The sequence below is a fragment of the Ailuropoda melanoleuca genome, chromosome 14, assembly GCF_002007445.2.
Source record: "Ailuropoda melanoleuca isolate Jingjing chromosome 14, ASM200744v2, whole genome shotgun sequence".
NCBI classification, from domain to species: Eukaryota; Metazoa; Chordata; class Mammalia; order Carnivora; family Ursidae; genus Ailuropoda; species Ailuropoda melanoleuca.
In genome coordinates this window covers 11,083,702-11,096,863 of record NC_048231.1, presented here as the reverse complement: position 1 = coordinate 11,096,863, position 13,162 = coordinate 11,083,702, and the positions used below count along the sequence as shown (strand labels likewise).

Here is a 13,162-nt window from a genome sequence, read left to right as displayed (position 1 = left end):
GCGCTACCCAGGCACCCCAGGAATTTGCTCTTTAAAGACCGTTCCTCTGTAAGCATCCTTGAGCAGAAGGCAAGTGCTCCTTGAAGAAAATACTTCTCAGCTGCCATCTTAGAGTGACTTCCTTGGTGAGAAGGAGCCTCTTGACTAGGAGGCTTGGGGGAGACGCCGAGTAGAGCTTTGAGACAGGGAGCGCTGGGTGGGTTGCACACGTGGGGCACTGCGTGAGTGGATGGGGAGAGAAGCTGATCCAGGGTGGGAGGCTGGGAGGGTTCTGTTCTCCCCACATGCTTGGCCTGGCTAACTCCCATTTGTTCTTAATATCTTGGCTGCAAAGTCACTTCCCCAAGAAAGCCCTCCTATTCCCCAGACCAGGTTAGGTCCCCTTGTCATTCAGTCTCCTAGGCCACACTTTTTATTCGTCGCCCTTATCCCTCGTTGCAATGTGCACCTGTCTTTCCCTCCACCCCATCCACAGACACCTCCGGTCCTGTGAGGGCATGGTCAAGTCTGTCTGTTCACTGCAGCCCGAGCACCTAGCCCTGGGCCTGCACACAGAAGGCACTCAAGAACATTGGGTGTCACATGAATGAATAGAGGAGGAAGAAAAGACAAACAGAACTGGGAGGGCACAGTGCAGGACCCCTGCTGCCCCTTCTCATGTCGCTTTGGCAGGTCTGGCCTCCATTGTCAGATACAGAGGGCTTGGCTATGCAGGAAGGCTGACATTCCACTTCCCATGCCAGGCAGGGGAAGCCGGTGTTTCCCGAAGACCCATGTTGTCATTGTTCCAGCTGCATAGTGAGTAACAGCCATTCTTCCCCAAGGATGAAGTCATTTCCCTGGAGTCAACATAAAACCCACAGGAAAGGAAAGCAGCATTTATGGCATACCTACTATGTGCCAAACTATTGGGTATCTTCTCTGATTCTCACAACAGCTCTGCAAAGCAAGTGTGATTTCTTTTTTTTTTCTCTCTCTCTCTTCCTTTCTCCTTCTCCTTCTCCTTCTCCTTCTCCTTCTTCTTCTTCCTCTTCCTCCTCCTCCTCCTCCTCTTCTTTTTTACAAATAATCCAACTGAGGCTCAGAGACATTAACTAATCTGTCATGTTCATAAAAAAAAGACAGAGTTGAAGTTTGGTCCCATGGTGGAGGAGGCTGTCACAGCAGGCCACACTGAGTCCTGCGTGCTGCTGGCAATGCCCACAGCTGCCTCCCTGCCCGCCTTGAAGACCGAAGGCAAGCTGGGAAGAGCCTCCCAAAAAGAAAAAGGGGGAAGAAGAATAGAGAAGTGGGACCAAGTACGCTTCCACTTATTCCTCAAATCCTTATTAAGTATTTAAGTCAGGCACAGGGACTAGGGACAAACGCCGTAAAATACAGATGCTCTCATAGAGGTCACGGTCTAATGGGTGAACCAAGTAAGGAAATCAAATTATAGTTCTGCAAGACAGATGTTGTTTGATCACTTATTCCGTTTTTTAATATTTGAAGTTCTCGATAATAAAATGTTATATTTTATTAGCATAATAAAATGCTCCATCCAAACGCAATGCTCAGGGAGTAGTGAAATCACAGTGGCAAGGTGCCCAACCCAGAATGAAAGTCTAATCAGGGAAGGCTTCCCTGAGGAGGGGACATCGGAGCCAACTTGTGAGGCAAGAGGGAGTTCATGTCACAAAGTAGCAGGGGAAAAGTACTGCAAATAGTACTTGCAGAGACACGGAAGCATAAACAGAATGGCCTGCTTAGGGAAGTGTGGGTACAAGATGATTCCCACAGCCCAAATGAGGAAGGCGTCGTCTTGAAGTGGCCTTGTGAAATTGTCCTTCAAGTGCACTCAGCCCTCCTCTGGGTTTTAGGGATGTGGTTTGGTGTCTTCAATCCTGGTTTCTCACGTTAGAGGAGTAATGCCAGAGCCGGGAGATAAGCGGAGGAGCGGCGCCACCTGGAGGTCAGGAGGTGAAGCGAGCATTGAGGTCCTTTCTCAAAACTTGCCTTGGGTAAACGAAACCTCCCGCCTTCTACCCTGTTCTCTCAGGGCATCAGGGAAATCCTCTCATCTCCAGGAACAAAGGCAAAATAAGTAGAGGGCACTGTTTCCAAAGGGAGCAGAGGAACTGGAATCCAAGTTAGAGACATCATCTACAGATGCAAAGGAAATCAACCAAAAGAAAGCTTGGATTTGCTCATCATTTCATCCAAATTTAGGAACAATGATAATGACCTGCTACTTACTGAGTGCTTACTCTGCATGAGGCACACAGGTCACTGTGCTATGTGCTGAACATATTTCATCTCATTTAAGTCTCAACAGCAACCTTATTTTAAGTAGGCCCCACACCCAGCTCGAACTCATGACCCCGAGATCAAGAGTTACATGGTCCACCAACTGAGCCAGCCAGGTGCTCCTCAGCAACAACCTTGTAAAGGAGATATTTCCATACCCATTTTACAGCGAACAAATGGAAGCTCAGAGAAGTTGAGTCACTTTCCTGGATCACACAGCCAGGACACGGACAAGCTGGGATTTGGACCCAGGTTTGCGGACTCAGAAGCTCCTGCTCTCAACCATTGGGTTAGACACCCGATGGATATGGCCATTAAACAGTTCCAGTGAAACACAAGAAACAACAAGCACTGGCGACGATGTGGAGAAAAAGGAACCTCTTACACTGTGGCAGAAATGCAAATTGGTGCAGCCCCTGTGGAAAACAGTATGGAGGTTCCTCAAAAAGTTAAACATAGAACTACCTACGATCCAGTAATCACACCACCGGGTATTTACCCAAGGAACACAAAACACTAATTCAGAGAGATCCGTGAACCTCCGTGTGCACGGCAGATCATTTACAGTAGCCAAGATATGGAAGCAGCCCCCGGGTGTGTCCACAGATGAATGGATTGAGAAGAGGTGCTGTGTATACACTGGAGCATTACTCAGCCATAGAAAATGAAATCTCACCATTTGCAACGATGTGGATGGAGCTAGAGAGTTTTATGCTAAGTAAGATAAGTCAGTCAGAGAGAGACAAATACCACATGATTTTACTCACTTGTAGAATTTAAGAAACAAAACAAATGAGCAAAGGGAAAAAAGCGAGCAAGCGAGAGAGAGAGAAAGAAACCAAGAAACAGACTCTTAACTATAGAAACCAAAATGACAGTCACCAAGGGGAGGTGGATGGGAGATGGGGGAGATAGGGATGGGGATTAAACTGAGCTTACCATGATGAAAAAAGGATTTCAATAAATTTAAAACACAGGTCTAGAGAGGAACTCATCATCTGTGCCAAAATTTGTTCCTCTTACTCCTCTATTTCCCAACTCAGGAAATGCCACAACCCTCCCCCCACATCCAGGTGTCCAAGCCAGAAACCTATGAATTTTGACCCATATCTAATCAGGTACCAATTTTGCGGATCCTTTCTCATAAATATCTTTAACATTTTTCTAATTTTTTAAAGATTTTTGTTTATTTTAGAGAGAGAAAAAGCATGAGGAGGGGGTCAGAGGGAGAGGGAGAAGCAGGCTCCCAGCTGAGCAGAGGAGGCTGATGTGGGGCTCGATCCCAGGACCCCGGGATCATGACCCAAGCCAAAGGCAGATGTTTCACCGATTGAGCCACCCAGGTGCCTTTAACACTTTTGTATTCTCCCTGTCCTCACCGTGGCTGTGGCAGTCGTGTGCCTGATTAGATGCTCTCCCAGCAGCCCTTCTCCTTCCCAGCCCTGGTGTAACTGAGTCATAATCATCTCCCCATCACAGATCCCGAACCAATAGGGCCCTGCCTGTGTGATCCCAGTGCCTGGCAAATAGGAACTCAATATTTGAATCACTGAAGATAGCCAGGAACCCTTGCCTCCATTTAATCAATATTATGGGCTGAATTTTGTCCACTCGAAGCTCAGACGTTGCAGTCCTAACCCCCAGTACGTCTGAATGTGACTGGGGATGGGGCCTTGCAAGAGGTTAAGGTGGGGTCGTCAGGGTGGGCTGTGTCGTTACAAGAAGAGGAGACTAGGCCACAGAAAGACGTCCCAAAGACAGAGATGCCAGAAGGAACCACACCTGCTGACAACTTGACCCTGCACTTCCAGCCTCCAGACCACGAGGTTACAAATTTCCGTTGTGTAAGCCTCTGGTCCGTGAGATCCTGTTACAGCAGCCCTAGCAAACCAATTCAATCCAGAAAGGGAATCAGGCTCAGAGAGGTTGAAGAACTCACCTAACACTGTACAGGAATTAGTAATGCACTAATTAGCAACGCATTACAAACTAGTACATTACCACGTTCTGCCTTGTGGTTGCTCCTCTATGTTGTTTACCAGCTCTTATAACTGTTTGAACCCTATTATCATCAAACTTCCGGAACGTTCAGGTATTGTTACTTCAACTTACATGCAGGACGAGGGTCCTGTCTCACCCTTCTCCATACCCCCTGGCTTCCTAGCCCCGCTGGGAGCTTTGTAACAAGAAGTTTTCAATGCCTTTGTTGCTGTTGTTCTTGTGTGATTGACGGACACATTTGGATGGGTAAAATGGAGCCTGATGGCAAGACAAACATGCAAAAAGGGGCCACCATCTCCAGTAATGGAATAGGACTCATCTCTCAATCTCTGAATATAAACATCAGGATGACTGGTTTAAGACCGTAGGGGAGTAATGGTGCACAGTGTCTGAAGTTAGGATTGTCCATTTAAAACAAGGCATATGTGGGGGCACCTGGGTGGTGCAGTCGTTAAGCGTCTGCCTTCGGCTCAGGGCGTGATCCCGGCATTCTGGGATCAAGCCCCACATCGGGCTCCTCCGCTGGAAGCCTGCTTCTTCCTCTCCCATTCCCCCCGCTTGTGTTCCCTCTCTCGCTGGCTATCTCTCTGTGTCAAATAAATAAATAAAATCTTTAAAAAATTAAAAAAATAAAAATAAAATAAAACAAGGCATATGTAAGGGTGTGTGTGTGTACGTCTGTGTGTGTGTGTGTGTGTGTGTGTGTGTCTGGCAGTGAGTGGGGGGAGAGGCCTGGGGGAACAGAAGCTGTGACTTCTGCCCTTGGGGCAGTGCCCCCAGTGCAGGGTAGCCCCTTTGAAATGGAAGGGGTCTAAAGACCCGATCACAGAGGTGACTTTGTGCCAGAAACAGGTAACCCACGGGAGAGGCAAAGAGACTGTAAACAAGGCCAGTTCCTGAACAATGGCCCACTCTTTTGAGCAGATCCATTTTGTTCATAGATAAAATGACCTTGAGGCAGTGTCCCCAGTGCATGGTCACACTCAGGAACAAGGACACTTCTCTGGTGTCATGGGGGCAGTGGATGGAATGAGGTGTGGCCCTTCTAGAAGTGAGAGAAAACCCCATCTGATTAACTGTAAGATTCCCTCTACAGTCCCTTGCTGATGCACCTGCACGGTCCAGGGCAGGCTGGCGTCCACTATCCTGCAGGACAGTTCTCAGACATGAACATCACCTGCTCGCCATACTGCACTCTGATGACTCACCAAAGTGGCTTAACGGCTCAAAATATTCTGACAAGACCCCTTTCCTTGTATATATGGTGAACAAAGTAGCACCAGTTAGACCCCGTTCCCTCTCGTCGATGTATTCAGTAGGGGGGCCTGCCATGGGCCAGGCCCTAAGCAGTTGTGAGCGGAAACAGACAGGGACCTGTCCTCCTGCAGCTTACAAGTCCCTACCACCTACACACCGACTTGTAACCAAGCTGGTAGTCTTTGGGTGATTCTTTTTCTACAGGATTTTTTTCCTTCTTCTTCTTTTTTTTTTTCCCCCTCTATTTTCTCATTTCCTACTGCGATGGACATATATTACTCTAAGTACAAAATAAACACTTCATTTTTAACAAATATTACCTTTAACCTGCTGGTTTGTGTCCTAAATTTCTTCTTAAAGCTTTAGTCTCAAGAACTGGGAATGGCTACATTTTACACTGTGTATTACTCTGGGTCTAATCAGGAGACAGAAACCACACAGTAATTTAAACAGAGGAAGCTGGTACAAGGAGGCATTAAGCTATAAAAGGAGAGTAAATACAGAGATAGAAAGAGAACTCTCAAGGGTTCCCTAACGCTGAGTTAGATTACTCAGGAAGGACAACTTGGAAGGGGACCCCCACCCCGCCCCGCCTTGTGGTTGGGATTCAGAGCTCATTGGGAAAGATGTGATTGCAGCCCAAGGATGGCAGAGAAGTCTGGGGCAGAGCTGATCCATAGATGCCACACAAGCAGGAAATGACCTTCAAAGGTGGACTGAAGCTGGAGAGAGGGAGTCAGGGCACCACTAGGGGCTCAAGGTTGAGCACATGTGGTGTCTGCCCCAGGAAGGCCAGGGAAGGCGATCCCCAGGCCTGGGCTCAGGCTGCGAGCCACTGACTGCTCTGGGCATGCAGCTGGAGCAGGGTGCCACAGGGTGGTCCCACACACCTGCACCACTCATCAGGCAGCTGCTACAAGTAAAAGCACAAATCACAGCCCAAAGGACCCAGGAAGAGAGAAGCCCCTTTCTCCTGCAACGCCCCTCTAGCTCCCTCTACTCCCAAACGTTAGCATTGAGCTTACTGTCCAGTAGAAAATGCATCAAGTCCACTACCCAGAGAAGGTACTGAAGAGTGAATTTGGAGGTGCAAGGCAATAAATCGATAACTGGGCACGAGCTATTTTCAGTCATTAGAATAAGGACTGCCAAACCTGTTCTACAAAAAGCCCAATAGTAAATACTTAAGCTTTGTGAGTCGGAGAGTCTCTGTCAAAACTACTCAATTCTGGGGGTGCCTGGGTAGCTCAGTGGTTAAGCGTCTGCCTTCGGCTCAGGGCGTGGTCCCAGCATTCTGGGATGGAGCCCCACATCAGGCTCCTCCACTAAGAGCCTGCTTCTTCCTCTCCCACTCCCCCTGCTTGTGTTCCCTCTCTCGCTGGCTGTCTCTCTCTATCAAAAAAACAAAACAAAACCTACTCAATCCTGATGTTTTTGCATGACAGATAGTACAGACAACATGTAAGCAAATAAACATAGCTGTGTTCCAATAAAACTTTATCACAAAAACAGCCAGTGAGCAGATTTGGCCCACAGATCATAGTTTACCAACTCTTGAGTTAGAATTTTGGATTGAATAATCTCTGTTCCGTGAATAGGATTATATGGAGAAGAAAGGCAATAACACAAGTGCACAGAGCTGAGGTAGGTGGTGGGGGCTGAGAAAAATGAGTTTAAATGGAGATATAATGTTTAATTGTTGGAGGGTTTTTTGCCCAAATTAAGTGAGTGCTATGGATTGAATGTTTGTGTCTCCCCCAACTCAAATGTTGAAATCCTAACCCCCCATGTGATGGTGTTTGGAGATGGGTGATTAGGTCATGTGGATGGAGCCCTCATGATGGCATCCATGTCCTTATAAGAAAAGACAGGACAGTACTGTGCTCTCTTGCTCTCTCTCTGCTATGTGGATACAAGAGGCTGGCTATCTGCAAACCCGGAAGAGGGGTCCTCCACCAAACACCAGATCTGGACCTCCCAGCCTCCAGAACTGTGAGAAATGGCTGTTGTTTAAACCGCCCAGTGTATGGTAATTTGTTACAGCTTCCCAGATTGCCAGTGAGCTAGGATATTAAAGGATAAAACAGGGTACTTAACAAATTAACATCTCTAAAGGCCTGTGCAAGGCAAAATAATGGTCGGTATTGTGGTCCTTCTTTTGAGGAAGTTGAGGCTCAGAGGCGCTAAGAAACTTTATCAAATCATATAGCCTGGTTGAGCTGGCATTTGAATGAGTGGTCTGTATGACTCTTAAGCCCACCTTGCTCACCACTGTGTCCACTATCTCATCCACGGGGGCAGGTGCATGCTCCCAAACTGGGCTCCTATCTTTACTGGGTCCCATAATAAACTTGGATTTAACACCTTTGATCTTTGGCAGGCTAGGACTCCCATCCTAAAGGAAATCAGTACTTAACCTGTTTAAAACCCATCCCCTGAAATGTCCAAGGCACTTAAAGATGAGTGGTGAGAGCTATCTGGCCATTCAGGGGTGCACCCCCCCCCACTGTTTGCCAAGTCAGATCTGCCGAAGTGGCTGGCTAGGGATCAGTGTCCTATTTCAGGGTCCCCTTCCCATGCCCTCTCTTTCCATGGCCTTCCCAGTTGATGAATCATTCCTTAATCAAAGGTGGAACATTCGTGGGGCTTCCCCTTAAAGCTTACAGACACTATAGCTGTTTCCTTGATTTTGACCATGCCTGTAAGATGAGGTTTATTAAAATAATGGTAACTATTTTATCACTGCTATTGACAGTACACTGGTCTAGGTACTGTGTATATAATCTTTCCAGTTTCGACAACAATCCTGGAAGGTAGCTATTATTGTCCCTACTCAATGACAGAGTTGGCATTTACATAGCAGACATTATTAATCTTTGAGGCAGGCAATGGAATGCATTTCTACGTAAAGAGTAGAAAACCGAGGTTTGGAGAGGTTGGCTTGCCCACACATCAGCACCTAAATCCACGTCTCTAGATCCTTTACTTGTGGAAACACAAAGCATGGCACCCACTTCAGGATCAGACAGAGCCCGGTCCAAATCCCAGCCCCACCTCTTACTAGCCACCTGACCAGTTGCTCCTTCTCCCTATTGAGAGCAATTCTCCATGGCATTTCTGCATGTCTTTGTTTTTTGTTTTTTTTTTTAAGATTTTTATTTATTTATTTATTTGACAGAAAGAGAAAGAGGGAGAGAGCATGAGGCAAGAGGAGAGGCAGAAGGAGAGGGAGAAGCAGACTCCTTGCTGGGGAGAGAGCCTGATGTGGGGCTTGATCCAGCAACCCTGTGAGCATGACCTGAGCTGAAAGCAGCTGCTTAACGACAGCCACCCAGGCGCCCTTCCTCATGTCTTGTAAAGGCTTTTATTCTGGACCATTTTTTCCAAAGAAGTGTGTACAGCAAACATCCCTGGAAGATAGAGTTTCTCTCCAGGTCAGAGAAGACTTGCTTTCTATCCAGGATAATGAAGATATTATCCTTCCTCTGGGGCAAAGGTTGAACACGTTTGCTAGTAGCCCCCACTAAAAGATGAAGATTTACTAAGCTTAGTGGAGTCATTCACCTGTGACACAAACCCATTATATATAAAATCAGGGCCCATCTCTCCATTGCCCCCTGGGAGTTAGACACAAGGGGAGCCAACAGAAACATGAACCTCACGCTGTCTGCTGTACCAGGACAAACTCCCTTGTTTCTGATGAAGGAGGCACTTGTCTTCTACCAGTATCTACGAACCTAGCAGGCTAACATGTTAGAATGTAAGCAGCGGGGCGCCTGGGTGGCTTAGTCGTTAAGCATCTGCCTTAGGCTCAGGGCGTGATCCCAGAGGCCTGGGATCAAGCCCCACATCAGGCTCCTCTGCTGGGAGCCTGCTTCTTCCTCTCCCACTCCCCCTGCCTGTGTTCCCTCTCTCGCTGGCTGTCTCTCTCTGTCAAATAAAGAAATAAAATCTTTAAAAAAAAAAAAAAAAAGAATGTAAGCAGGATGACATCTCAATCCCTTAACAGCTCCTAACACTCTCATCCAAATGTCAAAAGAGTCAGTAACGCTCATTTTCCCACCTCCCCCTAACCTCAACTTCCTGCAGTTTGGCATCAATGTCCAGGACCATACTGAAGCTGTTTTTGTTGATGTCACCATGGCTTTCATGCTTGCCCTTATTGGTCCCCTTCATGGAGTCCTTTTCCTTTAACAGCCTCATCAATGCCCTTCTTGCCTCCCTTGCCGTTCCTCCTGCCCTTCCTGGGTGATCTCACTCCCACTGCTGGTTTTAGGAACATTGTCTATGGTGATGATGTCCTAAACTCTAGCTCCACCTGCTGGCCAGCTCCACCTCACACTCAAGTGGTCCAAGAAGGAACCCCTCCTTCCCAGGCCCTCCACATCACCTAATCCTCCCTCCTGGGTCCATGCTCTTACTGGGTGCACCCAACTGCCTCATTGCTCCGGGAAGTCATCTCTGACCCTTCACTGCTTCTGACACCCCCAGGGCCAATCTGTCTTTCAATATTCTTTTCCTATTTCAGGAATCTGTACACCCTCCAGGTCAACCAGGCCCACTACTCCTGCTGCTCTTCCCCCTCAAGTCCCAATCTTTCCTGCCTTGGGTGACTATAGTATCCAGCTAACAGGGTTTCCTGCCTCCTGCTGGCCCCTCTAAATCCTTCATTCCATTGTTGCTAAGGTTATGTTCCAAAAATACAAAACCAATCATGTTGTTTTCCTGCTTTCAATCCTCCACTTGCTCCTCAATGCCTATCTGATAGCATCAAGGTTATTCACAACATAGTTCACCACGCTCTCTAATATTATGTTCCACCCACCTGCCAAGCTCCTCCCTCCAGTCATCCTCCCATCTGTCTTCTATGGCCACTACCACTCCAAATGGAAAAAAGGTGGGGAGGAGGTGTCTCAAAATAACACTCATTAAAGGCCACTAATTGGTTCTAATGTGTGTAACCTGGAACCAGGAAGTCTCCAAATTTGCATTAAACACTAGTCACACATTTTCTGCCTGCCTCAAACCTATCTGAATGTTCTCAGTTTTTCTTGAAAAAATAAAATTATTGTTTGGATTAGGAACCCTGTTTCTATCTAATTATTAATATCAAGTCCCAATTATTAATATCTAATTATTAATCCAATTATTAATATCAGGGTCCCCTTGAGAAACAAGCCAAGCTATTCCTTCATTCTACCCAGTTAAGGTGCTTATGGAATAGGGTTTCTCAGTGGATATACCATCAAGTGTGTGTGTGTGTGTGTGTATCCATCTCAATACATATATATTGGATGGATATATATATATATATATCCATCCAATATATATGTATTGGATCCATCCAATATATATGTATGTATCCATCCAATATATATGTATATATATATATACCCAACCACCTCTCCAAGCGTGTGTGTATATATATATGTATACATATATACACACATATACATATATGTGTATATATATATACACCCATCTCCACCAAATATATATAGATCCACTCCCCCAAATATATATATATATATATGGATGATATATATGGAGATGGATAGATCTCCATCTCCACCAAACACATATATATCCAACTCCACCAAATATATATCTATTTCTCTTCTTCGCCCTCTAAGCAAACAAACCAACACCCTTGAATGTCCACCAGGAGGCGCCGGGGGCGTCGCCAGACCTGCGGTACCTTCACCGTTGGAGAGACCGCGAGGGATGCAGGAGCGATGGAACCCGGCTTCCTTTTTCAAGAATCAGTGTGACGGAAGGGAGCAGAGCCGCGTTATTTTAGGGAGACCTTGTCGCACTCCCCCTCCCGTGTGTAGGTAGCGTCTGGGATGCGTGCGGGCCCCATGGAGAGACGCTGGCGGTGGCTGCGGTGGCAGCTGGGGCTCCTACCGCGGCTGCAGCCGGCAGTAATCCGACCCCGCGGGCGCCAGGATTGAAGACGCGCCAAGGGAGAGCGGCGAGCTGCGAACAAAAGCCCTCGGCGCGGGGCCCGAGCCCGGGACGTGCGGTGAGTGTACCCGCCGGGAGACCCGGGAGCCGCGGGCACTGGCGTGGCCGGGCTAGCTGAGTCCCCAGAGCCCACCTCGCTGAGATACGGTAGGGAGGACTCGGAGCCATTCAGGGGCAGGTGTCCGAGCCTAGATTGGGGTGGATGGTGCCTTTAGCACATTCAGACTCGGAGGGTATCGGGTGCATTTGAGAGGACCCAGGCGCCTTCTCCATCCCCAGCAAACACCGGGAGTGGGGGTAGGGGGGACGGGCATAGCTCCCAACAAGCCCTGCCCAAAAGACAGAACAAGACTCGAACACCCCTCCCGGGGGGCCGCTTATAATTGAGGCATTTCTTTCAGCCCATTCATCAGCCCCGGGCCCCGGGCCTGGGTCTCCTTTGGCAGGGGGAAATCATATAGTATACACCATGTAAATTTAATCACCCAAGTCACAGGGCCTCTGAGCCTAATCCCAAATAAACTTCTTCCCTAGGCAAATGGGGTCCTCGCAGCAATGCACTTTGAGGATGAACAGGCATCTTCTTTTTTTGTTCCTGCAAAGCTGCATCCCCGGTCCCCGCCTAAGCTACAAATACACTAATCCTCCCGGGAATCCTCCACCGCCTCCCTGGCCCGCTACCGCCTGCCCCGCGATCTTTTCATTTTAACTTGCAGCAGGAAGGAAATGCATCCAGTAGGCCAGATGCCTGGGGAGCCGGGTCCCAGGCCCCTGCCCCGCACACCCCGGCTGAGGGAGGTTGAGGCTTTTCTCGATGCACCAGTCCCCGCCCCCTCTCACCCCCGCAGCCCCCCGCTGGTGTTTTCAGGGCATTGGTATTATGATTTACGTTCCACCAGGCCTCTGAGCCTAATCCCAAAGCTGATTAAGTTGGGAGGGGGTGTATATGAATGGGGCGGGGGAACTGCTCTCATGTATTCCTCGGTGTCCCTACCTTGTTTTCCGCAGCTACTCCACAAAAGGACAGGGCTCAGCCATGGTGGACCCCGTGCCGGAAGAGGAAAAGGCGGGAGACGAGCCTGAAGGTTCAAGAGGGGACGCAGCCGCCGCATCTGTGGCCCCCGATGCACCTGGCGCCCAGCAGCCCGCCGCCTCCTCGGCCTCCGCCTCGGCCTCCGCCTCGGCCTCGGCGGTGGCGCCCCACAAGGCTGAAGTCCCCAGCGCGGCGGAAGAAGGCGGGCGGCGGGAGCAGTCTCCGCTGCTGCACCTGGACCTCTTCAACTTCGACTGTCCGGAGGCCGAGGGCAGCCGCTACGTGCTGACCAGTCCCCGCTCGCTGGAGGCCTGCGCCCGATGCGCCGTCAAGCCGGTGGAGCTGCTGCCGCGGGCCCTGGCAGACCTGGTGCGCGAGGCCCCGGGCCGCTCCATGCGAGTGGCCACCGGCCTGTACGAGGCCTACGAGGCCGAGCGGCGCGCCAAAGCTGCAGCAGTGCCGGGCCGAGCGTGAGCGCATCGTGCGCGAGGAGAAGCGCAACAGCAGCTGCAGCAGCGCCAGCCTCCCGGCCTCGCCCGCGCCACGTGCCGCCCGCAAGGCCTCTTCCAGCCCGTCTCCGGCCCGGACGCAACCACCTTCCGCAGCTTCGCGGGCAGG

At 49.2% G+C, this 13,162-nt stretch overlaps 1 protein-coding gene across 1 annotated transcript in view; it reads left to right on the top strand.

The window, feature by feature from the left end:
* Window positions 1-11,248: 11,248 nt before the first annotated feature.
* The window catches only part of CCDC177 (coiled-coil domain containing 177), a 9,160-nt gene continuing 7,246 nt past the window's right edge, over window positions 11,249-13,162 (top strand). Inside the window, 3 exon segments of the mRNA XM_034643040.1 lie at window positions 11,249-11,569; window positions 12,520-12,988; window positions 12,990-13,157. Coding sequence (XP_034498931.1) covers window positions 12,548-12,988; window positions 12,990-13,157 — 609 coding nt within the window. The 5' untranslated portion in view covers window positions 11,249-11,569; window positions 12,520-12,547.